We start from the raw sequence: 27,809 nt of genomic DNA on the forward strand, positions 1-27,809 counted from the left end.
AACTGGGACACTAATGGCTGGTTGCTGGTATCACTGGGGACACGAGTGACCAGGACTTTCTGACACCGGGCTCCTCACTGCTATCCGGGATACTATGTATCTATACTATGTATCTATAGTCTATGTAGAGTATGGCCTACACGCAGCATGCTGGCACACGTGACCCTCACAATGGGCACTGCTTACTCTGCACTTAATAGTGCCGATCAGCTAGGTTAAAGGTCACGTGTGACACCCTCACCCCCGCCACTGTGCATTCGGTCAGGTGATTGCCAGCCACATGATCCTGCTACAACCTAGCTTTGTTGAGGGACTGGTGAATGACTAGAGTTGTCAACCAATCAGACAGCCGCAAGCCGTGAGTCACTGACCAATGAGGAGGCGCTACGCAAAAACTGGGCGTGCGCTGCTCTGAGGGTTTGGTAGCTATAGGAAAAAGAAACAGAGAGCGGAGTAATTATTTCCCGGTACGATAATAACAATAGGAGAAGACTCGGATCAGCTGTCATACCACTCGCCGCCAGGTGGGGCAGGTCTGCGGAGAACGGGCTACCGGGAGCCGTGCGTCACGTGACAGTGCTGGCCGGATTATGGTGACCGGAACAAGGCGCCTGCGTCTATAACAGCCCACAATGTCTATTCAGTACTCTGTGGAGGAGCCGATGTCCGGCAGCTACGGGGTTGCCGACTCTTTCCCCAAGGACTTTGGTTACGGGGCTGATGAGTCGGAAATGGACGAGACTTCCACAGCGTCAGACAGCAAGCCTCGGATTCTCCTCATGGGCATGAGGCGCAGCGGCAAGTCCTCCATCCAGAAGGTGAGGCGGGGACTACAGCTCCCAGCATGCAGTGCCTATGCGGACACAGTAGCATTCCTCCCAGGAGACGTGCGGAGCGGAGCGGGCTCCATCCCCGGTGTAGCCTGTGTGCTCCTCCAGGTCTGGCCGGTGGCGGCCGTGTGCTGGGAGGCTGTGGTCACTTCCCGTGGGAGCGCCGAGAAGGAGCCGCGTCCACATCCTCAGGGCTGCCATGGAAACGGCAATGCTCCAAACGTTAGGGACGTTGGCCCCGAATATTTGTGAATAAGTTACCGACCACCGGGACCCCCACTGATCCCGTGAACCAGGGCTGTGTACGAAGGGGCTAGGGAATAAGCTCCCGACCACCGGGACCCCCACTGATCCCGAGAACCAGGGCTGTGTACGAAGGGGCTAGGGAATAAGCTCCCGACCACCGGGACCCCCACTGATCCCGAGAGCCAGGGCTGTGTACGAAGGGGCGCTAGGGAATAAGCTCCCGACCACTGGGACCCCCGCTGATCCCGAGAGCCAGGGCTGTGTATATGAAGGGGCTAGGGAACAAGCTCCCGACCACCGGGACCCCCACTGATCCCGAGAGCCAGGGCTGTGTATATGAAGGGGCTAGGGAACAAGCTCCCGACCACCGGGACCCCCGCTGATCCCGAGAACCAGGGCTGTGTACGAAGGGGCTAGGGAATAAGCTCCCGACCACTGGGACCCCCACTGATCCCGAGAGCCAGGGCTGTGTGACGGGGCTAGGGAATAAGCTCCCGACCACCGGGACCCCCACTGATCCCGAGAGCCAGGGCTGTGTATATGAAGGGCTAGGGAATAAGCTCCCGACCACCGGGACCCCCACTGATCCCGAGAACCAGGGCTGTGTACGAAGGGGCTAGGGAATAAGCTCCCGACCACCGAGACCCCCACTGATCCCGAAAGCCAGGGCTGTGTATATGGAGGAACTAGGGAATAAGCTCCCGACCACCGGGACCCCCACTGATCCCGAGAGCCAGGGCTGTGTATATGAAGGGGCTAGGGAATAAGCTCCCGACCACTGGGACCCCCACTGATCCCGAGGGCCAGGGCTGTGTATGAAGGGGCTAGGGAGTAAGCTCCTGACCACTGGGACCCCCACTGATCCCGAGAGCCAGGACTGTGTACGAATGGGCTAGGGAATAAGCTCCCGACCACCGGGACCCCCGCTGATCCTGAGAGCCAGGGCTCGAGCCCCTTGTGAAGGTAGTTGGCGATCCATGGGATATGGAGTAAGCTCCTGACCACTGGGACCCCCGCTGATCCCGAGAACCAGGGCTGTGTACGAAGGGGCTAGGGAATAAGCTCCCGACCACCGGGACCCCCACTGATCCCGAAAGCCAGGGCTGTGTATATGAAGGGACTAGGGAATAAGCTCCCGACCACCGGGACCCCCACTGATCCCGAGAGCCAGGGCTGTGTATGAAGGGGCTAGGGAGTAAGCTCCTGACCACTGGGACCCCCACTGATCCCGAGAGCCAGGACTGTGTACGAATGGGCTAGGGAATAAGCTCCCGACCACCGGGACCCCCACTGATCCCGAGAACCAGGGCTGTGTATGAAGGGGCTAGGGAATAAGCTCCCGACCACCGGGACCCCCACTGATCCCGAGAGCCAGGGCTGTGTACGAAGGGGCTAGGGAATAAGCTCCCGACCACCGGGACCCCCACTGATCCCGAGAACCAGGGCTGTGTACGAAGGGGCGCTAGGGAATAAGCTCCCGACCACTGGGACCCCCGCTGATCCCGAGAGCCAGGGCTGTGTATATGAAGGGGCTAGGGAACAAGCTCCCGACCACCGGGACCCCCGCTGATCCCGAGAACCAGGGCTGTGTACGAAGGGGCTAGGGAATAAGCTCCCGACCACCGAGACCCCCACTGATCCCGAAAGCCAGGGCTGTGTATATGGAGGAACTAGGGAATAAGCTCCCGACCACCGGGACCCCCACTGATCCCGAGAGCCAGGGCTGTGTATATGAAGGGGCTAGGGAATAAGCTCCCGACCACTGGGACCCCCGCTGATCCCGAGAACCAGGGCTGTGTACGAAGGTGCTAGGGAATAAGCTCCCGACCACCGGGACCCCCACTGATCCCGAAAGCCAGGGCTGTGTATATGAAGGGACTAGGGAATAAGCTCCCGACCACCGGGACCCCCACTGATCCCGAGAGCCAGGGCTGTGTATGAAGGGGCTAGGGAGTAAGCTCCTGACCCCTGGGACCCCCACTGATCCCGAGAGCCAGGACTGTGTACGAATGGGCTAGGGAATAAGCTCCCGACCACCGGGACCCCCACTGATACCGAGAACCAGGGCTGTGTATGAAGGGGCTAGGAAATAAGCTCCCGACCACCAGGACCCCCACTGATCCCGAGAGCCAGGGCTGTGTACGAAGGGGCTAGGGAATAAGCTCCCGACCACCGGGACCCACACTGATCCCGAGAGCCAGGGCTGTGTATGACGGGGCTAGGGAATAAGCTCCCGACCACCGGGACCCCCACTGATCTCGAGAACCAGGGCTGTGTACGAAAGGGCTAGGGAATAAGCTCCCGACCACCGGGACCCCCACTGATCCCGAGAGCCAGGGCTGTGTATGACGGGGCTAGGGAATAAGCTCCCGACCACCGGGACCCCCACTGATCCCGAGAGCCAGGGCTGTGTACGAAGGGGCTAGGGAATAAGCTCCCGACCACCGGGACCCCCACTGATCCCGAGAACCAGGGCTGTGTACGAAGGGGCTAGGGAATAAGCTCCCGACCACCGGGACCCCCACTGATCCCGAGAACCAGGGCTGTGTACGAAGGGGCTAGGTAATAAGCTCCCGACCACCGGGACCCCCACTGATCCCGAGAGCCAGGGCTGTGTATGACGGGGCTAGGGAATAAGCTCCGGACCACTGGGACCCCCACTGATCCTGAGAGCCAGGGCTGTGTATGAAGGGGCTAGGGAATAAGCTCCCGACCACCGGGACCCCCACTGATCCCGAGAGCTAGGGCTCGAGCCCCTTGTGAAGGTAGTTGGCGATCCATGGGATATGGTGTAAGCTCCTGACCACTGGGACCCCCACTGATCCCGAGAGCCAGGGCTGTGTGACGGGGCTAGGAAATAAGCTCCCGACCACCGGGACCCCCACTGATCCCGAGAGCCAGGGCTGTGTATATGAAGGGCTAGGGAATAAGCTCCCGACCACCGGGACCCCCACTGATCCCGAGAACCAGGGCTGTGTACGAAGGGGCGCTAGGGAATAAGCTCCCGACCACTGGGACCCCCGCTGATCCCGAGAGCCAGGACTGTGTACGAATGGGCTAGGGAATAAGCTCCCGACCACTGGGACCCCCGCTGATCGCGAGAGCCAGGGCTGTGTATGAAATGATGGTCAGCCCATGGGATAGGGAGTAAGATGCTGACCACTGGGGCCCCCGCTGATCCCGAGAGCCAGGGTTCTGAAGATCCCTTTGTGAATGAAGTGGTGGCTTATCCATGTGATGGGGTATAATTTCCTGATTGCTGGGACCCACACTGATCCCGAGAAACATGTCTCTGAAGGGCCCTCTGTGAATAATGCTGTGATTAATCCATGGGATAGGAGATAAGTTCCCATTTGGTGGGGTCTCAGCAGTCAGACCCCCAATCATGCGCTCTGCCACGCAATTCATTCTCAATGGGACCTCCTGAGATAGCTGAGTGCTGTTCCTTGGCATTCCCGTAAGAATGAATGGATGCATAGCACATGATTGACCAGCGCTCTGTTCTCCTGGGGCTCTGAGAGCACCAGTCTCAGGTCTGGTGGGAGTTTCAGCCCTCGGACCCTCTGTGATCAGGAAGTTATCCGCTGTCCTACAGACGGAACCACTTCCAAACTTGAGAATACCTTTGTAAGGGCTCTTTTCCATTTGCGAGAAACACGTCCGTGTCTCGCATGTGAAAACCAAGCTCTGGCGCCGGCACTTCAGAGCGGAGCGTGCGGCCGCGTAGCAATACATAGAGCTGCACGCTCTGCTCCAAAGTGCCGGCGCCAGAGCTTGGTTTTCACATGCGAGACACGGACGTGTTTCTCGCAGATGGAAAAGAGCCCTAATTGTCCCGTACTGATCCGAGTAGTGACCAGAAGTTTTGTCCATTTCAGGGCTGGATAACTATTGTTACAAAATGCGGTTTCTAACGTTCTAGAAAATCCGTGTATGCTTTAGTGGTATATTGGCTTTTATGTGTTTTAAGGAGTTGTCAATTACTATAAAAATGGATCACCCAACCTATGACCTAACTGCAAAATAGCGCTATGGAAACAGTGGGTGCAGGCTCCTGGGCTATGGGCATGCTCCGGAGCTGAAATATTGCTCACACCTCTGCCAATACTGTACCTTGCTTTTTGCATTGTGGATTGAAGTGTGGCCTGCTTATGTTTAGACCCATTATTGGAAAATCGATATTCGATCAGTGGGGGCAGACCTCTCGCTCCCCTACTGGCTAGCTCTGGTACTGAGCGGAGTAGCTTGGATCTGTTCAGTTTGTAGTGGCCAGTCTCCTATTGGTGTGAGTAGCAGCTGAGTGACAGTACTCGGGAATGGCCAGTACGCACTGTGCTGAGCTCTGCTATTCCGCTCCATCCGGCACCAGAGCTGATTAATGGGGGAGCCTGGTGCTGGTCATCAGTATTGTAGTAGTGGACAGCCCCCTTTGAAACACACTTGTTGAATAATGCCAGATTCAGCAAATTGCTAACGTGTCAGTTTCTTGCACATTTCATCGCTGCTTGCTGTTAGTGAATGGAATCAATCATGTAATTTTCAGCAAGGCTCTCCCTATGGCCAAGTAAAAAAAGGGGGAGAAGCCAGCGCTGCTTGTGGTCAGAACACAAAACATAAAGTGCACATATTGATTTCTGAGTTTCAAAAATGAGACATTTTTGCGTTCTGACCATAAGCAGCGCTGGCTTCTCCCCTTTTTTTTCTCCTTATGGCCACACATGGTGGTATTGTAGGCTCAATCAAGAAAACATTTGCTTGGAATGCAAAGTGGATTTTGCAGGTGACTATGGCATTTCTGCAGTTTTAAGCAAAGTGGATCTGCATATGGATAGGATCTGTTCGGTGGTGCCAATCTGCCTGTGGTGTGCCACCTATTCAGGCGGGCTTCAAATCTTCCCTTTCGGGGAATTAACAGCAGTTTGTATTTGTGGGCTCATCTGGGACAAAAAAACCTGCATCAATCTGTAAATGAAATTCTGTAAATGCACTGCATGTTTGGGTATGTGCACGCGCAGCCTTTTTTTTATGAGGGTTCTGCCTGGAATCCGCCATAGAAAGTGCTCAATAAACTTAACACACAGCAATGAAAAAAACACTTGCTTCACATATGTTCCATATTTTATTTAGATTTTTTTATACCACCTTTCAAGCTTCAAAAGCTGTGAAGTGACCTGACAGTTCTTCACCTGGCTTTCAATAAAATTGACGCCAAAACCACTTCAGGAAAAAAAAAACTCCCCAGCATGTGGATGGCCAACGAGTTCTTGCATTTTAGCCAGTTTCATGTTCTAGATTGGGGTCTGTAGAATTGTCCGCTCGTCTTCATGGCACAGATTTTTTTAGAAGGCTGTGGCCCATAGACTTACTCTGCCAGCTGTAGCCACTACTGCCCCTTGCACCGTCCCCTGCCCCATGGAACTCTGGCAAGTTTCTGCTTATAGGCGCTGATGCCTTGGTATTATGGCTACTGAGGCCTACTTGTATGTTTGCCCTTTTGACGGGACAATTGTAATAATGGGCATCAATTTACAAGATTCTAAAAGTGGTGCCAATTAGGGCAAAATCTATCACCATGGCTGGAGCCATAATCCTTTTAGTGCAGTTCCAAAGGGTACCGTTACACAAAACGATTTACCAACGATCACGACCAGCGATACGACCTGGCCGTGATCGTTGGTAAGTCGTTGTGTGGTCGCTGGGGAGCTGTCACACAGACAGCTCTCCAGCGACCAACTATGCTGAAGTCCCCGGGTAACCAGGGTAAACATCAGGTTACTAAGCGCAGGGCCGCGCTAAGTAACCCGATGTTTACCCTGGTTACATCGTAAATGTAAAAAAAACCAAACAGTACATACTCACATTCCGGTGTCCGTCAGGTCCCTTGCAGTCTGCTTCCCGCACTGACTGAGTGCCGGCCGTAAAGTGAAAGCAGAGCACAGCGGTGACGTCACCACTGTGCTCTGCTTTTACTTTCCGGCCGGCAGTCAGTTAGTGCGGGAAGCAGATGGCTAGGGACCTGACGGACACCAGAATGTGAGTATGTACGGTTTGTGTTTTTTTACATTTACGATGGTAACCAGGGTAAACATCGGGTTACTAAGCGCGGCCCTGCGCTTAGTAACCCGATGTTTACCCTGGTTACAAGCGAACGCATCGCTGGATCGGTGTCACACACACCGATCCAGCGACGAAATAAAGTTCCAAACGATCTGCTACGACGTACGATTCTCAGCAGGGTCCCTGATCGCTGCTGCGTGTCAGACACAGCGAGATCGTATGTATATCGCTGGAACGTCACGGATCGTACCGTCGTAGCGACAAAAGTGCCACTGTGAGGTACCCTTAGTCATCTTAGGACACCTCTTGGCTGGTGTCCATTTACACTTGTATTATGCGAAGGTGCTCGCATAACGTGTTATCTGAACATGCTCTTGTGCTAATTGAGTGTCTTCGGCGTGCTTGAATAATATGTTCGAGTCCCCGCGCCTGCACTTCTTGCAAAACTTAACAATTTCGACAGGTGCAACACAAGCAGGGATTGCATGCTTGTTGGACTATCGTGGCATATATTGTGGCTCATCGAGCACGCCGAACACACTGTCCGCACCCTTGCATGCCCTGTTAACACCTTATTCAAGCACGTTAACTCATCACAAATTATGTGCCAAAAATGGAACATGTCAACGATTTTGAGCCTCTTATCAGTTCCCCATTTCTAGAGATCAAACACATAATTTAGGGCAGGCTATGTAGCTTTTTTTTTTTTTTTTGACAAAATTTGGATCCAAAATGCAGAACTTTATGCTTATTAAACTTCCTGTTGTGTTTTGGAACAAACGTGAGTGTTCCCAGTCATCATTAAGGAGGCTTTATGATGTGTTGTATCGCTGGCAGCAGTGGAAGCTGAGGTAGCGCCAGCTCTGATGCCAGGGGACACAAAACTTTATTTCAGGGAAGCTCTGTTACTTGAATATGGCTTTGAAGGTTAGTCACCGGGCTGGAAACTCTGGTGGGTGTTTCCAGAAGTATCACCCCAAATAGTTAATGGTGTGCTATTTCCTCTTTAGGTTTCAGTATGTTCTGTAATGTACATGGGTTTAATGTGATCATTGCTCTCTACACAGAGGTAGTGAAATGTGGAATAGAAACCACTTGTGATTGTGTAGTATGATGGCAGGAGAAATCTGCCCGTGGTGCTGAGGCTGGGCTCCGGGACTTCAGGACAGTAGTAGATGCCTAGAAGATGCGGTGTTGGCATGCTTCACCTATTCATCCATGAATGATTTCTAGCTGCCCATGCCAGATATCAGCAGATGCTACCTAGCACAATAGTACGTACACCAAACATGATTAGCCACGTTTTGTGCATAACTGAAAATGACTAGTACAGCCAGGACTGAGGAGAGGAACAATCAGAGGAAAAGTATAATAGAAACACATCACCACTTCTGTATTTATCACCCACTCCTGGTTTTGACTGAACGTGGCCTTATGGATAGAAGAATTTTATTCATCCATATGTGTAAATCACTGATGGTAAACACGGACACACTGACTAAACATTGCTGAAACTTGCTTAACACTGGCATCTGAATGGGGCCTAAAACAGTGTCTGTGTGTTCCACCAGATATGGCCGAACCTGAGTAATGTGACCAGAGCTTATTAGATTGTTCAGGCATTGTGTGCTCACTAGTGATGAGCAAGTATGTTCCTTGCTTGGGTTTTCCCGAGCATGCTCTGGTGGTCTCCGAGTATTTGCAGTGCTCGGAGATTTAGTTTTCGTCACCCCAGCTGCATGATTTACAGCTGCTCGACAGGCTGAATACATGTGGGGATTCCCTAACAGGCATTCCTCACATGTATTCAGCCTGGCTAGCAGTCGTAAATCATGCAGCTGGGGTGACGAAAACTAAATCTCCCAGCATGCCGAAATACTTGGAGACCACCCGAGCAACGAGTATACTCGCTCATCACTAGTGCTCACACTATTCGGGGACGCCAAGGGATCGGACATGGAGGGTGTCATAATGTCACAGATTGGTGTGTCGGCCATAAGAACTATCTTCTGATGTGATACATAGACGTGTACTGTGTAAATGTTGGGAGGTGGGTTATTCCTTTTATGTAGAACTACCTTGTTGTCTGCCATTCTTTAGAGTAGTAAAGACAAGCAGTACGAGAATTTGCACGTATTGGTTTTTTTTTTTTTTTTTTTTACCAAGGTGCTCAAAAACATGCTCTCTAGTACTCCTGAAAATGCTTTTTTTGCTTCATGAAGGGGTTTTTAAGAGTGGGTGAAGTGTCCCGGGAGACCGTTATTTCCTACAGTATCTTCAGCAGATGGAATTCAGACTGTAGAAACAGGAAAATGTTTTACTTTTTTTTTTTTTTTTCCAGTTCACCACCTGACAGCACCATTGGAGGACGTCCTTCTTACCCTCAGTGGGACAGGAACAACAAGCGGTTAAAAGGACCCTCTCCACTCCACCCACCAGTGTTTTTCCTGTCCCACTGAGGATAGGAACGGCAAGCTTTTCCCCCGACGGTGCTGTGCAGATGGTGGGGATCGGGGGGGCCCAGCCTTTCTCTTCCCTGCCGCAAGATATCTGCGGCGGATACCTGCTATGGGGGGTCCCTCAGCCTCCCCAGTGTAGCGCTGCTCCTGGGGTCGGGTCCGTTTCCTCCGCACAGGGGGCTCTCGATGCAGCCTGTTCAGTGTAAATGCTCCACCTGACCACAGATCATCTCTCATGTCGGTGCTATATTAATGTCAATCAGCCTGCTTAAATGGGTCCTTCTAGTCTCTGCTACGCTTCCTGGACACAACCATTTACATCGAAACCCTTACCATATGGAGCAAGTCATCCATCTACAGCCAAGCCGTGATGTGTCTGACTAATGTCAACATTCTTCCCCAAATAATTCCCATCCCTAGGTTTAGATGCACAGATCTATGGACGATACTTTACTAATTTCTGGACACTGTAGTGTAAAGTATTTAGTATGGCACAATATGTCTATGTAATTCTCTTAAAGCACCACTCCAGCGATGTGCAAGAAACAAAGTACTGCTGCTTTTAAAGCTGTCTGTATCATCCAAGTAACTGTTCCTGTGTTTTGCCCTGCAGGTGGTGTTCCACAAGATGTCACCGAATGAAACTTTGTTTTTGGAGAGCACCAACAAGATCTACAAGGATGACATCTCCAATAGTTCTTTTGTCAATTTTCAGATCTGGGATTTTCCAGGACAAGTGGATTTTTTCGACCCTACGTTTGACTATGAAATGATTTTCAGAGGGACGGGAGCATTAATCTATGTGATAGATGCCCAGGTGATATACCACATATAGCTAACACAGGCGTCTGTAGTGCTATGCTGTATTGTATTAGTGTACCCACAGATTGTGGAACAGTAATATTTTACCTGGAGGCTCCGCTGGGCAAAGACTGTAAAATTGAAAGTTTATAGTTAACCTCTACCCGACATCTGGTGTTCCCGCAAACAGCAGTACACTATACACTCAAAATTTTCAAGAAAAAAACACATTTTTCCAATAATTGCATTTATATAAATTAAAAATAAACAATAAAAGTACACATATTTGGTATTGCCGCGTCCATAATGACCCGCTCTATAAAACTGTTCCACTAGTTAACCACTTCAGTGAACGCCGTAAAAAATCTAAATAAGAGGCAAAAAACAATGCTTTATCATACCGCCGAACAAAAAGTGCAGTAAACGCGATCAAAAAGACAAATGTAAATAAATAGTCCTGCGGAAAACATCATCCCACAAAAAAACAAGCTGCCATACAGCTCCATCAGCAGAAAGAATAAAGCGATGCAAAAATAATTTTTTTCTATAAAATAGCTTTTATTGTGTAAAAGTGACAAAAAAAAACTATATAAAAAGAGTATCGCTGTAATCGTACGGACCCGAAGAATAAAACTGTCTTATCAATTTTACCACACACGAAACAGTATAAATAAACAAAAAGTAATTCTTGAATTGCTGGTTTTTGTTCATTCTGTCTCCCAAAAATTGGAATAGAACGATTAAAAAATGTCATGTGCCCGAAAATGGTACCAATAAAAATGTCAACTCGTCCCGCAAAAAATCAGTGGGATCCATTGAAGCGTTCCAGAGTTATGACCTCATAAAGTGACAGTGGTCAGAATTGTAAAAATTGGCTCGGTCAGGAAGGTGAAAACAGGCTTTGGGGTCAAGGGGTTAAAAAATAACTAAACTATTTTAGATTTTGTAATGGGGTGGTTACCCTATTTTGCTGACTTCATGCAGAAAACAATGTAAAAATAGGCTTTACCAATATTCAATAAGGCATTTACCCAGAAACTGGGCATAAAACCCCTTTAAAAAGTTGCCAATTTTTGTGCAACGCGAAATTTGCTCAAATTTTAAAACTCTTGACATTTTCACACTAGTACCATCCAGCTTCACCAAAGTGGGTGGGTTAGTGCATGTGTAGGGCCCACCCAGGTAATTTGTGCAATGTTCTGCCACTTTGGCTATGTAACTCGCTGCAGAAGTGTACTTCAGTGCCTGATTGTAAGATGCCACTGACTCATTAAGTGATGTGTACCTCTTCATTAGGCCCCTTTAATGAAGACACTGCCTGTGCATGCTCACAATGAGGAGTGCAGGAGCTTGGTCTGCCCAGCGCTCATGGATACTGTAGCGTGTTCTTCTCTACACGCACTCCTTTGTACAGGGACGGTCGGTGTGGGGGCCCCTACTCCTGCACAGCGCTCATTGTAGTTGTATCACATACTGCATTTTCCAGAAAACTGTTCCAGAGAAAGCGACCCCACGGATTCTTAACCATGTTCAGTGTCAATAAACTATTTCTGTACTGTAATGCAGTTATTTTCTACAGCTACTTCTCTACTACACAATTATATACAAATTTACCCCCCAGCCGGAAGTGATTACTGAACAATGCCGTCCTTGTGCATCCTGGAGAACACAGCGCACATATAGCGGCCACCAGGGCTGTAGAGTCGGTAAGCCAAACCTCCGACTTCTCAATTTCCATGACTCCGACTCCTACTCCACGACTCCGACTCCACAGCCCTGGCGGCCACAACACAATATGACTGTGGCGTCTGACATTACGGGCTTCCACAGCTTGGAATTGTTGAATTTACCCTTCGCAGGGCAGCCATGATACACAAGTGCATATGGATTCTCAGTCGCTGCATTGATGATTTTCTTGATCATTCGCTACATGCAAAGCTCAGCACTTGTCCATGTCTAACTTGTCTTCTCATTGCTGTGTCCTTGCAGGACGATTACATGGAAGCCCTATCAAGACTCCATGTTACAGTCTCTAAAGCGTATAAAGCAAATCCTGACATGAATTTTGAAGTTTTCATTCACAAAGTAGACGGTTTGTCTGATGACCACAAGATAGAAACTCAGAGGGACATTCACCAGAGGGCTAATGATGATCTGGCTGATGTTGGACTGGAAAAACTTCACTTAAGGTGCGTTACTACTGATGGCACACTGCCCTTCCTATCCCCTAAACTCCGCAATGTACTGAAGTGGGATGGTCTAAAAGGCCCGGTAGCCGATGAGTAAGTCTGCTGACCCCAGCAATTTCTGCAGGCTTGGCTGACCATCTTATGTGTATGTGGGACCCCCAACAGTACTCCCTAGATTAGGTCAGGGCACGTGAGGATTGGCCAGTAGGGATTTAGTTGCTGATCCTTTTGTTCGGAGACTTGCTGTTAGATCATTCTGACAGTGACTCTCCCATAGAGAACACAGCAACTATATGCTGAGCAGAGCCTTCAGGTCAGTGGGGAGTAGGGAAAGACTTCTGCTAGCCTGTATAATGTACAGGGGTTGGATAAAATAATGGAAACACCTAACGTTTTGGCATCATAATCTTTGAATATGTGATAAACATGCAAACCGTGACATATGGTAATGTTTTGTAGTTGATTATTTGTGTTATGTGATATGTGTATGTAAATTAACTGTTTGTTTTGCATAATTGTAAGAACAATGATGAGAACCTGATACCAATGGCAGACCTCTCGGATTTTCAAAGAGGCCAAATTGTTGGTGCTCGTATGGCAGGCGCTAGTGTAACAAAGTGCCCGAATGCTTGGCGTGTCAAGAGGTAGTGTCTCCAAAGTAATGACTGCGTTTGAAAGAGCAGGAAAAACGTCTGCAGCAAAGCACAGGTCCGGCCGAAAGTCAAAGTTGACTGAGAGAGACCGTCGGACTCTAAAGCGAATTGTGAGAGAGGAGCACAAGACCACGGCTCCGAAAATCACTGCTGAGCTCAATGAACACCTACAGAACCCAGTTTCCACGAAAACTGTTTGTCGGGAGCTGCACAAATCTGGATTCCATGGAAGAGCTGCAATGAGAAAACCGCTGCTCTCAATGACAAATGTTTCCAAGCATTTAGAGTGGTGTAGAAACCTCCAGAGTTGGTCCCTCGAGCAGTGGAAACATGTGATATTCTCAGACGAATCATCGTTTACCCTATTTCTGACCGCCGGCCGAGTGTACGCTTGGAGACAGCTGAAAGAAGCATTCCATCCAGACTGCCTTCTCCCAACCATAAATCATGGCGGAGGGTCTGATGATCTGGGGTGCTATTTCGTGGAGATCTGCCGGGCCAATGATATCCCTTCATGGAAGAATTAACAGCCGAGATTATTTAGGCATTTTGGGCAACCAAGTGCACCCAATGGTTCAAGCACTGTTCCCGGAGGGGAACGCCATCTTTCAGGATGATAATGCACCAATTCATACAGCTAGAATCGTTAAAGCATGGCACGAGGAACATTCTAATGAAGTTGAGCATCTCATCTGGCCCCCACAATCCCCAGACCTCAACATTATTGAGCATTTATGGTTGATTTTAGAGATTCAGGTTAGACGTCGATTTCCGCCGCCATCGTCGCTCAAAGAACTGGAGGGTGTTTTAACTGCAGAATGGGCTAAAATTCCTTTGGAAACAATTCACACCTTGTATGAATCCATACTTCGGAGAATTGAGGCTGTAATCGCTGCAAAAGGTGGACCTACACCATATTAAACTAACTTTTGTTGATGTTTCCAGGTGTTTCCATTATTTTGTCCAACCCCTGTATATGGTCCGCTTTAGGGAGTGGATGACTGTCAGCCGACAGCTGTCTCCCCTGACCGCCACACTCCATTTTGCGAACACACATTTTTAGTCATTCTGTCAGACACCTCTTATCGATCTCATTGGGAACAAGATCAGACATGTTAATCCGACATGACCCATCATAGTTCTGTATGACCACAGATGTCTATATGAGCTTGCCATGTAGTCAGGGCTAATTGAAAAGAATAGGGAAAAGTGCTTCATAGGGCAGCAGGCATCCAGTTATATTAAATGATGGCCGCCTTAGTGCTGATAGTAAGAATAGATTCATTAAAAAGATGAACCCGGGTGCTGCTGCAGTGACTCTTGTCCAAATCTAGTTTGGTCCCTCGATCAATAGTAATTAGTTGCAGGTAATTGATAGGGTTTGGTGTGCCCCGATGCTCCCAGGTCTTTACTAACAACAGTTTCTGAATAAGTAGCACTAATTTTTTTTTAAGAGGCAAGTCAACGCCTGGAGGAAGAGATCGGTTTGATTTGGAAACTTGTCAAGAGTACAGTCAGGTTTGTTTGCAGTGTTATGTCCAATGGAGAACTCTGCGTGGTAATTCAGCCTTTCTGGGAGAGAGTAGGCAAAGTATTGTGATACTGAGAGGGGAACTTAATGGTCCGGACTCGTTTTTTTATTTATTTATTTTTTTTATGGTGGGTCCAAATAATTCTGTTAGGTAGTCCGAGAAGCATTTGGATTGTAGGGCCACCTGCTGAATTTCCTCTGCTGTAAGGTTTCTGCTGGGGGGGACGACTGACTCACATTTGCTGGTGGTCCGATGAACCTCTTGGGAGGTCCAGGGTCATCTTCAGGATTTACCCGGATGTGATGCCTCTTTTGTTGGGTCTGACTCACACTGGGAAGTTAGATGTTCCATAACCAAGGACAAAACCAGGCTGCTGTTCTGACCTGTCTGTCTCCCAGGTGACACCAAGCTAAAGTGAGTAGTATCTGGGTGTCGTAAAGCCAGGCGTAGACCTTTGGAGAGGTGTGCTGTGAGTGCCAGCCTCCAGGTGGCAGCAAACTTCACCTATGGTTTTCTGTGCTTCCCCCGTCCAATGAAGCCTCCAAGAAAATGCTTACTAAGTGTAATCCCTCATTGATATTACAGCTGTACATTTTTTAAAGCGGTTGGCCACTTTATTGTATCAAATGTGTTGGGCATTTGATCGTGCAGCCTTCCCACCAAACTCATAACTAACAGGCAGGTGAAGCTTCCCAAAGGAGACAAGCCTAAAATACCTAGATACTAGTAAGTGCCACAGAACCATGTGCACAGAACATTTATCAAAATAATGTGGCCAAGTCCGTTAAAGCATTTCTCAGCTATTTTGATGGCTTTTTATGATATTACTGGTTTTCTTTTCCTGCAGCTTCTACCTGACAAGTATTTATGACCACTCAATATTTGAAGCCTTCAGCAAAGTTGTGCAGAAACTTATTCCTCAATTGCCAACATTAGAAAACTTGCTAAACATTTTCATATCTGTGAGTATATTTTATTCTCGTTTCTTCATGGAATTCTAGTGATCTAAATGGAATAATTGAGTGTGAATTCAGAAATTCTGAGTATTTAATTGCGTAAATGTTGCTTATTTGCCACACTCTTCACCCTTTGAAATGCAAAGTTGCTTCCACAACACTATAATACTCATACACTCCTGTGTGCACATAACTTTTGAAAGAAGCTGTTGATTCAAGCGATAATGTTTCGGAGAATGACATGTCAAGCCTGACATGCTAAGGTGAGGAGATGTTTAAGCCTTGCAGTGCTCCTCAGGGAAATTAAATATGCAAATTGTCTCTTCTGAGAGGAATATGATAGAACTCTAGTGCCACATTGCCACTTATTGGAAGTAGCAATCCTAAAAATCAACCGTTTAACGAGGCTTGCCACATGACTTGGGATAAAAGCCAAACCAGAATCTCAATTTGCAGACACTTGTTGTTTAATTTTCCAGAGGAGCATTGCAAGGCTTAAGTCTCCTCACCTTGGCATGTCACTCTCCTCCAAGGAGAAACGTTATCCCTTAAATCCCGGTCAAAGGCCTCTTCTCCAGCCAAACCAGATCTCGCCCTTTGCACTGATGAGGGGCAGCACCCTGAAACTGTGTCTGCAAATTGAAATTCTGGTTTTGGCTTTTATCCTAAGTCCTGTAACAAGGCTCGTTACAGGGTCCATATTGACTGCTAGGATTGCTACTTCCATTAGGTGGCACTAGAGTTCTAGTCCTCTAAATCTCTCTGAAGAGACAATTTTCATAAGCAGCTGTTGAAACCCATGTAATAAACTGCTAACCTTTCATCCTTGAAGGAGTTGTCCACTACTAAGACAACCCCTTCTCACTCCCCATGTTTGGCCCTGGTTAAAATAAAAGCCCGTATCCTCATCTCCCATTCCTAGGGCACTGGTGTCACTCTCCCTGCTTTCAGATGTACAACCAGCCACCGCTCTCCCTACCGCTCGATAACGAGGGGAGAGTGACACCTGTGCTGAATGGACGCAGGGCTCTAACAACCTCACGTGAGCCACGGGAACGTGAATGCTAACGCCAGTGGAACAGCATCGGCACGGGAGGGGAGAATAGGTACCGTATTTTTCCCTTCCCCATGACAGCACCGGTACATGAGAGATGGTCCCGCCCCCAAGAACAGGAAACCTGCATAGGAGATAAAAGATGGGGGCGGCACCTCTCTCCTCAGTTTGGTTTCCTGTTCTTGCGGGGAACCTGCGGTGCTGCATGGGGAGAGGTCTCCCTTGCTATGCTGGTCTCTGACCGAGGTCCGCGGTGGGAGCAGCGGTGGCGGCGTGTGCGCGTCACCTCCATACCTGGAGCTGCAGATGCGTCTTTCCCACTGGGGACTCCCCGGCGTCCGCTCCTGGCCGGAGGCTGGGCCGAGGGAGAAAAGTGAGCGTACCCATCACGACGCTGGCGCCGACTGAATGGGGGAACTTCCGGGATTGAACCGGAAGTGACGCTACACGCTGAAGAAGCGGTGTGCTGACACTCCCCGGGGGAGAGAAAGTTCAGAGACGCACACACCGCTTCCTGCCCGCCATATTTAAAAGTGCAAGGCGGCAAGCAGGCGCTGGGAACAGTCTCCTGCAGGATGGCAGATCTGAAGGAATCGACGATCCCAGCTGAAATCCCACAGCCTGTCGTGGTACTAAGGGTCCGGTGGGTGAGTGCCTTTGTAAGGCAAAAAACATGTCAGTGACACTGTGTTTTTTGTATATATGCAGGGAAAAAAAGTCACCTCTAAACAAAAGCATAAAGTATGCGCACTCTGTGATAGAAGCCTCCCCAAAACGTATGAAAAGCGTATGTGCCGCTCATGCATAGAAAAAACGGTGTCTGAAGAGTCTTCATCTTTGCTTCAGAATATAAAAGATATTGTTAGAAGCGAAGTACAAAGCACTGTAAAGGAGCAGTTAAAACATCATGGATTGCAGAGCTCCGTAAACCCATTCCCTACGTCTGCCCAGGCATCTGACGTAGAATCCGAGGGTGAACTGGGTGAGCTTCCGCCCGACGAGGGTTCGGACCTGGACTCTTCAGATGAAGAGTGTGGCCGGCCTTATGTGTTATCAGAAGATGTGGGGAAGTTGCTAAAACTGGTCAGGTCCACCCTGGGGGTTGAGACGCCAAAAGAGAAGCAAACAGTTCAGGACTCTATGTTCAGTAATTTGGAGGATAAGAAACGAAAAGTTTTCCCGTTTCATGATAACATTCTAAATCTCATTAAAAAAGAATGGAAAAAACCGAATAAAAAGATTTCAGTTCCCCAGGCCTTAAAACGTAAATATCCCTTTAGTGAGGAAATTTGCGAGAAATGGGAAAAGGCGCCTAAGTTGGACGCGGCTATCGCAAGTACCTCCAGGGGCATAGCACTTCCCTTCGAGGACATGGGGGCCCTAAAAGACCCCCTAGATAAAAAGGCGGATGCCTTTCTAAAATCAACCTGGGAGGCCTCAACTTGGGCGTTTAAACCTGGAGTAGCGGCTACTTGTACTGCCCGTGCCATGGTTAAATGGCTGGAGGAACTTAGCGACCAAATAAAAAACAAATGTCCAAGAGACAGACTTCTAGAAGTCATCCCTCCACTTCAAAATGCAGCGGGATTCCAGGCGGACGCTGCCATTGATTCTGTGCGGTTTGCTGCCCGGGCTAGTGCCCTTTCAAATTCAGGAAGAAGGGCGTTATGGTTAAAGAACTGGAATGCTGATTTCCAATCCAAAGTGAAGCTCTGTGCAGTCCCCTGTGAGGGTCAATATCTATTCGGCAGCGCTTTAGATGAGATTTTAGAAAAAGCGGCGGACAAGAAAAAACACTTCCCTCCACCTCCCTTCTTTAGACGACGTTGGTATGACAATCGTCGGTCCTTTCGAGGATCAGGTAGGGGCCGAGGCCGCCCAACGGATAGAACCACACGGGGGAAACCCTGGGGTGAGAAAAGAGAAAGAGGTTTTCTTTTCAATAAACCCCCAAAACCAGATCCTAAACAATGACGCCATATTCCAGGTGGGAGGAAGGTTACGGTTTTTTGTCCATCAGTGGGTAACCTTACAGCCGTCCCAATGGATAATCAACTTGTTATCAGACGGTCTACGGTTAAATTTCATCTCCCTTCCTCCCCACCGAATAAAAGTTACTCGTGTGGCCAAAAAGAACCAGTTAGTTCTCGAAAAAGAAGTTCGTCTTCTTCTAGACAAGAAAGTCCTGGTAAGAGTACCTTCACAGGAAATAGGAAGGGGATTTTACAGCACCCTTTTCCTCACTCCAAAACTGGATGGATCTTTAAGAACTATTTTCAATCTAAAAGAATTAAACAAATTCATCCGAGTAGAAAAATTCAAAATGGAGACTCTGAGAACGGCGGTAAAACTGCTGTATCCAGGATGTTATATGGCAGTGATAGACCTTACCGATGCCTATTATCATGTGCCAATCAGCAGAGAGCATCAACAATTCCTGAGGTTGGTTGTGCAGCTGGGGCAGGTCTACACCCATCTACAATACCAATGTCTCCCCTTTGGGGTATCGGTAGCTCCTCGTATTTTTACAAAAATAATTTCGGAAGTAGCATCCTTCGTAAGGAGAGAAAACATTCTGCTAGTGCCCTATTTAGACGATTTCCTCTTGATAGCAGACAATCAAGAAGATTGCATAAAAGCAGTTACGACAGTACGAGAGCTACTAACCAAACTAGGGTGGATAATAAACTTAAAAAAATCAAGATTGATTCCGGCCCAGATACAGGAGTTCCTGGGGATCCAATTAAATTCAATCAAACAGATCTGTATCCTTCCAGACAGGAAAATCGAGGTCATAAAACAAAGAATAACACAAATACAGGTGGCCCAATACGTCTCGGTGAGGGAAGCCATGTCTCTCCTAGGCATGCTTACTGCAACAATTCCGGCGGTCCAATGGGCACAACTTCATTCAAGAGACCTACAGTGGGAGATCCTGTCAGAACAAACAAGAATACCCTACAATCTAAACCGAAAAATCGTATTGTCACAACATGTCTGGGACTCTCTAAGCTGGTGGCTAGATTCCGGGAATCTAAAAAAAGGGGTCCCATGGTCAATCCAGAATCCGGTGGTACTGACCACGGATGCGAGCCCGTTAGGTTGGGGAGCACACCTATCAGATCGGATCCTACAGGGTCTATGGGATCCACAGATGCAATCAGCCTCCTCAAACCTGAGGGAATTGACAGCAGTAAGGCAAGCAATTCTTCAATCAGAAGAAGACCTCAAAGGAAAACATTTAGTAGTATTGTCCGACAACAGCACAACGGTGTCGTATATAAATCGACAGGGAGGAACCAGATCAAGTTCCCTAATGGAAGAAGCAGGAAGATTATTTCTTTGGGCCGAAAACCACCTTTTATCCCTCACAAGTACACACTTAAAGGGGTCGGAAAACTTTGACGCAGATTTTCTGAGTCATCACGTCCTGCACCAGGGCGAGTGGTCGCTAAATCAAAGAATATTTGGAGAAATCTGTGCAGTCTGGGGGCTTCCTCAAGTGGATCTTTTTTCCACAAGGCAGAATCGAAAAGTAAAAAGGTTCTACTCTCTAAACCCGAAAGAGAACCCGGAAGGAGTAGATGCGTTACTACACCAATGGAAATTCCAACTAGCCTATGCGTTTCCCCCGATCCCATTGATCCCTACAGTCCTGAAGAAGATCCGAGAAGAGAAATCACGCATAATCTTAATCGCACCCTTCTGGCCAAAGAGAGCTTGGTTCACTTGGCTCAGACGTATGTCCATCTCGGACCCGTGGATACTTCCAGAGGTCCCAGACCTTCTGCACCAGGGTCCGGTGACACATCCTCAGGTTCACAGCCTACACCTCACTGCTTGGAACTTGAGAGGGGACTTCTGCTAGCAAAGGGGTTCTCGGATCCGTTAATTACTACTCTACTGTCCAGTAGAAAAAAAGTCACAACTGATAAATACCAAAAGGTATGGGGAAAATTTTTAGAATTCTCAGGCCGAGGGATAACTGATACCGTTCAGAAGGTCCCTATATCTGAAATCCTAGAGTTTCTCCAAAAGGGTCTGGAGAGGGGATTATCTACCAGCACTCTAAAAGTGCAAGTTTCGGCGCTTAGCGCCTTGTTTGACCAAAAATTGGCTGATCACCCCTGGGTGTGTAGGTTCATTCGGGCCTCCTTTACAGCCAGACCATTCAAACCTCGTCCAAAGGTCGCTCCCTGGGATTTAAATTTAGTTTTAAACGCCTTGACCTCCTCTCCCTTCGAGCCTCTTTCCTCCATATCGGAAAAAGCGCTAACTCTAAAAACAGTTCTCCTGATTGCCCTTACCTCAGCCAGACGCATTAGTGAGCTTCAGGCTATATCTATTGACCCTCCGTATACTGAAATTCTGGAGGATAGGGTAATTATAAAATCTGATCCGGCCTTCTTACCTAAGGTCAACTCGAAATTTCACAGGGACCAGGAGATAATCTTGCCTTCATTCTGTGCCAATCCAAAATCCCAGGGAGAAGAAACCTTCCATTGCTTGGACGTCAGACGTTGCCTTCTTCAATATATAGAAGTGACAAAACCATGGCGACAGTCTACAGCCCTTTTTGTCTCCTTTCAGGGGGCAAACAGGGGAAAAAAGGCCACAAAATCGACTATTGCACGTTGGCTCCGTATGGCTATATCACTTTCCTATTCCTCTTCGGGACAGGTCCCTCCACCTGGTGTTACGGCCCACTCTACGAGGGCTATTTCCACATCTTGGGCAGAGAGGGCAAATGCATCGATAGAGCAAATCTGTAATGCAGCAGTATGGTCTTCTCCCTCTACTTTCTTCCGCCATTATAGATTGAATCTGGGGCTATCAGATCTTGCCTTTGGTAGGAAAGTACTATCTGCTGTTGTCCCACCCTAGAGGTTCTTTCTATTTCTTCCTCTCATGTACCGGTGCTGTCATGGGGAAGGGAAAAAATGATAATTACTTACGGGTAATTTGATTTTCCAGATCCATGACAGCACCGCTCTAGTTCCCGCCCTATCTTGGTGATGGTGTGTGATTCACAAAAAAAAAAAAAAAAAAAAAGAGACACAAATGAAAGATGGGGTAATAACCACTTAACATAACAATAGATAAATAGTCTTAGAGTTAAATATAATTTTTTATATGCCTAAAACTAACATAGCGGTTACCTTACATTCTCTGTAAACAAACTGAGGAGAGAGGTGCCGCCCCCATCTTTTATCTCCTATGCAGGTTTCCTGTTCTTGGGGGCGGGACCATCTCTCATGTACCGGTGCTGTCATGGATCTGGAAAATCAAATTACCCGTAAGTAATTATCATTTTTCCGGCATATAAGACGACCCCCAACTTTTCTATTTAAAATATAGAGTTTGGGATATACTTGCCATATAAGTCCGGGGGTCATCTTATACGGCGGGTGCGGAGATCTGCGGTCGTCGCATATGGTGCAGGGAGTGGTCCCAATGACGACGTGCCTCACCGGGAAGGTTTAAGTGAATCAAGCCCACCCTTGTATTCTATTACCTCCTTCTCTTTCACCCGTCTGGCCCGCCCTGGGTAAGAGCGGTTGTTAGCATCTATTAGCATGCACTCGTTCCCTTAAAGCAGTACACACATGTGTTTCACTTGAACTAAATACTATGCTTAGGTGATTTTCTTTGCCCCTTTTCACTGTTTTCCCCCATCTCTTGACAGCACCTTTTATATTGTTTGTTCACAATAAAGAAACCACGTTTTTTGACTAACAAAATTCAGAAGAACTCTCCTCATTGAGTGCGACTGTTGTTATATAGGACTATATTCTGGAGTATCCCTCCATGTTCAGTCTGCACCAGCACTAGCGAGAGTGCACGTCTTGTCCTGCACTACAGCACCTTTTATATGGTTGAATATCTTCCAAGTAATTCTGCAAAGTCGTCTTGGGGGATAGCTTGAGGTGGTACATTTTTTTTTTATATTTTTGGGGCATACTGAATTTTTTATAGACTTTCTGGGGGAACTAAATATTCACCATTAGCACTTGCCTTGTTCTCCCGTTGCTATCTTCTGCTTCTTCCCACCACCTAATGTAGGTGGACACTGTGTTTTACACCTGAAATGAAACTATACCTGTTCCATATAGCGATAGGGCACAATTGCTGCACTTGTACTGTGGCCATCACTAAAAGGGTTGATGATGATAAAAATATGCAATCGACGGACAGTTGTTTTTGCTGCTGCTGTCCTGCTTTGTCTTTTACTGCCACTTACAAGTCCTAGTTTGCAGCAACTGCATTAATGGACCTTTTTATGGATTATATTCCCATTGTTGGAATGATGATACCAGTCTGAAAGCGTTGCAAACTTAGGATACCAGAAAATGTCCCATGAAAATGAGGCAAATGGTTAAAGTTCCCTGTGTTGGAAAGTTCTACCAGGTCGTGCATTAATATTGTTGCCGATTTTACTTATGAAGTGATGGCCCTTTCTGGAATGCAGCCCTGTCTGTCGTATACAGCCCCTGGCAAAAATTATGGAATCACCGGCCTTGGAGGATGTTCATTCAGTTGTTTAATTTTGTAGAAAAAAAGCAGATCACAGACATGGCACAAAACTACAGTCATTTCAAATGACAACTTTCTGGCTTTGAGAAACGCTAAAAGAAATCCAGAGCAAAAAATGTGGTAGTCAGTAATGGTTACTTTTTTTTTTTAACCAAGCATAGGGGAAAAATTATGGAATCATGAAAAACAAACAAAAAAAACACTCCAAAACATCACTAGTATTTTGTTGCACCACCTCTGGCTTTTATAACAGCTTGCAGTCTTTGAGGCATGGACTTAATGAGTGTCAAACAGTACTCTTCATCAATCTGGCTCCGACTTTTTCTGATTGCTGTTGCCAGATCAGCTTTGCAGGTTGGAGCCTTGTCATGGACCATTTTCTTCAACTTCCACTAAAGATTTTCAATTGGATTGAGATCCGGACTATTTGCAGGCCATGACATTGACCTTATGTGTCTTTTTTCAAGGAATGTTTTCACAGTTTTTGCTCTATGGGGCAGGATGCATTATCATCTTGAAAAATGATTTCATCATCCCCAAACATCCTTTCAATTGATGGGATATGAAAAGTGTCCAAAATATCAACATAAACTTGTGCATTTATTGAAGATGTAATGACAGCCATCTCCCCAGTGCCATTACCTGATGACTGTGGAAATTTGCATGTTCTCTTCGGGCAGTCATCTTTATAAATCTCATTGGAACGGCACCAAACAAAAGTTCCAGCATCATCATCTTGCCCAATGCAGATTCGTGATTCATCACTGAATATGACTTACATCCAGTCATCCACAGTCCACATTGCTTTTCCTTAGCCCATTGTAACCTTGTTTCTTTTTAGGTGTTAATGATGGCTTTCGTTTAGCTTTTCTGTATGTAAATCCCATTTCCTCTAGGCGGTTTCTTACATTTCGGTCACAGACGTTGACTCCAGTTTCCACCCATTCGTTCCTCATTTGTTTTGTTGTGCATTTCCTGTTTTGGAGACATATTGCTTTAAGTTTCCGGTCTTGATGCTTTGATGTCTTCCTTCGTCTTTAACAACCTTCCCATGTTTGTATTTGGTCCAGATTTTAGACACAGCTGACTGAACAACCAACATCTTTTGCAACATTGAGTGATGATTTACCCTCTTCTAAGAGTTTGATAATCCTCTCCTTTGTTTCAATTGACATCTCTCATGTTGGAACCATGATTCATGTCAGTCCACTTGGTGCAACAGCTCTCCAAGGTGTGATCACTCTCTTTTTTTTTTAGATGCAGACTAACGAGCAGATCTAATTTGATGCAGGTGTTTTGGGAATTAAAATTTACAAGGCGATTCCATAATTTATTGATTTTTTTTTTCCTCAAAATTGAGTGAGTCCATAATTTTTCCCCTATGCTTGGTTAAAAAAGTAACCATTACTGACTACCACATTATATTTTTTTTTTTTTTTTTTTTTTTTGTTCTTGATTTCTTTTAGTGTTTCTTAAAGCCAGAAAGTTGCCATTTGAAATTACTTTAGTTTTGTGCCATGCCTGTGATCTCCTTTTTTTTTTTTTTTTTTTCTACAAAATTATTCAACTGAATGAGCATCCTCCAAGGCTGGTGATTCACTTCACTTTTTTTTTCACCTTGAAAGTTTTGGAGTGCTGCCTTCATTTTTCTTCTGTCTATATTGGGCAAGTATTGGACTTTTTGCCTGGGAGGCCTGGCACCCGCCAGAACTTATTGTGCTGTTCCCTTTTTTTTTTTATAGATATATGTCATACATGTTTTAGGCGTGTCATGATTGATTTTTTTTGCTTTTGTTTTATTAGTCCTTCTATATTGCTTACCATAGCGATGGCTGATGTGCATTAGAATATCGATACCTTGCCATTTAATTTTTCATTTATATCTGCAAACGAAGATTTCTGTTTGCGATTTGTGGGGGCATATGTTAATTGTGATTTTTCTCGTATATTTTGCGTGCGAATGCAATGCTTACCTGTCTCCCTTTGTCTTTCAGAATTCTGGCATTGAAAAGGCTTTCTTATTTGATGTGGTCAGCAAGATCTATATTGCAACGGACAGTTCTCCTGTAGACATGCAGTCCTACGAGCTGTGCTGTGATATGATTGATGTGGTGATAGATGTATCTTGTATATACAGGTAAATGTCCATGTCTGTTAGAACCTTCAGGTATAAAAACCCTGAGCAAAAAAACAACCAATGTTAGTTTTCTTTAACTTTTCTTATATGTAGAGGATATACATCAGGGCCCTTTTCTCAAATACATGATGCCCTATTGAATAACCACCCCATAAGAATGTCAGAAGATGTATAGCTGCAGATTAGAACGCCTCGGCTTGTCAGTAGGACCAGGCCCACAGAAGAAGGATCCATTAAATGCTATGTGTGGGCCTGGCTCTAAGCTTGTGCTTCCCTGTAGTAGTCCGAATAGTGCGAGATTGATATTTACAGCAGGGTCTGGTAATTGGTGACTATCCTGGCTTCAGCCCTCTCGCCAACACACCCTTCTGTTGGTTTTTGCATAGCCCTACAGTAGACTGACCATACTTATGGGGCATGTTGTATACAATATGCATAAAGGTTAATAGATGGCATTGAATGCTTAGGATTTTGGAGGAAAGGTAGGTCTTCTTTACTGTCAGTGGAACAATCTCCATATTCCGCTCTCCTATTCCTACAAGTGAAGCATTTCTACCTTCATGTCTAATGTGTGTGTTGTGTGTTTTTTTTTTTTTTTTTTTTTTTTTTTTCCCCCTACAGCTTGCATGCTGAGTGTAACGGGACTGCATATGACAAGGAGTCTATGGCGATCATCAAGCTCAACAACACCACTGTTCTCTATTTAAAAGAAGTTACAAAATTTCTGTCTCTTGTTTGTATTCTTAGGGAAGAAAGCTTTGAGAGGAAAGGTAAGCATATTGCCGTACGGGAGACATCCAGGTCTATATTGCAGCACCACTAAACCGTAACATCTTGAATCGCCGCTTTGGTATATTCATCACTCCCCTCTGGGTGGAGATGGGCGCTGACTGTTGTATATAAGCACACATAGCAAACTGTCTGATAATATGGGGGTAGTGCTCACCATATGAATACTCCAGAGTATGCACTGTATGCTGTATTAATTTAATTTTTGGGGGGCTAATAAGAAAGCAGACCCATCACCATCATCTTGCAATAGACCTGATGGTGCATCATCAAGGCAGACCTAAAGATGTAGAAGTGATCTCAAAATTCAGTTTGTGTCTAACATTAGACTTTAAGTTTTTAGCATGAGAAAAATGTTAGTAAGTAGAGTTTGTAATACTAAAGCCCCCCAAAAGTTTTTCTTCAATAAATAGGTGATGTATATTTTGACATCTTTTGCAGGATTAATAGACTACAATTTCCACTGCTTTCGAAAAGCCATCCATGAAGTTTTTGAGGTGGGGGCTTCCACCCATCGGACCTTCAGCCAGCAAGCCAGCAGTCCAAATCTCAATGCAGTGACTCACAATGGCACACCTGCAAACGCCATCTAAACGACCACCTTGTGAACTTTCCGACCAGTAGCCCACGTGCTCTGCCCACCAAATGGAGTGCGTCACTTGTGACAAGGCCAGTGCAAGAGATACCGGATACTACAGACAGAAGGAACCTTGTGGATTTCCATGGTCTGCTGTGCACCATCCTTTAAGTGTCTGATCATAGTGACATAGTTGCATTGCCGCCACAATTCAACCCCTTTTATATTTTAATAGGATCATTTTGGTTTGGATTTGTTTTCTTCTGTTAATTGTAAAAAAAAAAACTGTGTGCATGTGAGAAGTCGCATGTCATCTTACCTGGTTCATATACTTTTTTTTTTTTTTTTTGGTTTATGCCGACTTCATTGCAGTTCTATTGTCATAATTATCAAACTTGGGAATCACAAAATACCTGGGGTTGCCTGGTTCACAAAACGCAACCTCTGGACCTGAAAACATTCCAGAAGGAGGTGTTCTCCTGCTCTGCTTGAGATGTAGACCGGCATGAATCCAGTGACGTGCTTCATCCTATACGAGGAGGACGTTCTGAAGAAATGCTCATTCCCAGAGACAATTGGAAATAACTGGGATTCTATTTCAGTAGTGTTTCACTGTATTGCTTAGTCAGGTGCACACCTGTATACGCAAAGTCAGATAATCTTTAAACTTGCAGTTCTTCAGCTTAATTCCAAATGCCTTTTTGGGCTGGTGCCTACATAGTTTTTTTTTTTTTTTCTTTATTTGATTACATAGTTTGTTGTGAAATAAAGCGCACAGTAAGCATAGGGTGCCATATTGGTCATGAATTTGCCAGTTTTTGTTTGCTTTCTGTGATTTATATAATGTACAGTGAGGTGTAAGCGGATTATATTGAGAGCTGCTAATGGCCGCACTGATTCTTGAACTGCATGGAGATGTTTAAGGAGTTTCTTTACCTAAAAGAGAAGTGTGGCTTGAGTACTGACTATAATCCTTGGCACCTGTTGGCTCCATG

At 46.5% G+C, this 27,809-nt stretch overlaps 1 protein-coding gene across 1 annotated transcript; it reads left to right on the top strand.

The window, feature by feature from the left end:
* The first annotated feature begins 399 nt into the window (after positions 1–399).
* RRAGC (Ras related GTP binding C) lies at positions 400–27,617 on the top strand. The gene is made up of 7 exons (XM_077295936.1): positions 400–818; positions 10,206–10,409; positions 12,383–12,582; positions 15,615–15,729; positions 25,306–25,448; positions 26,070–26,218; positions 26,679–27,617. Exons 1-7 carry the CDS (start codon positions 633–635, stop codon positions 26,828–26,830), a joined length of 1,149 nt encoding a protein of 382 aa, XP_077152051.1. The 5' UTR covers positions 400–632; the 3' UTR covers positions 26,831–27,617.
* The last annotated feature ends 192 nt before the right edge of the window (positions 27,618–27,809 follow it).

This window comes from Ranitomeya variabilis, chromosome 3 (assembly GCF_051348905.1).
Source record: "Ranitomeya variabilis isolate aRanVar5 chromosome 3, aRanVar5.hap1, whole genome shotgun sequence".
Taxonomy (NCBI): Eukaryota; Metazoa; Chordata; class Amphibia; order Anura; family Dendrobatidae; genus Ranitomeya; species Ranitomeya variabilis.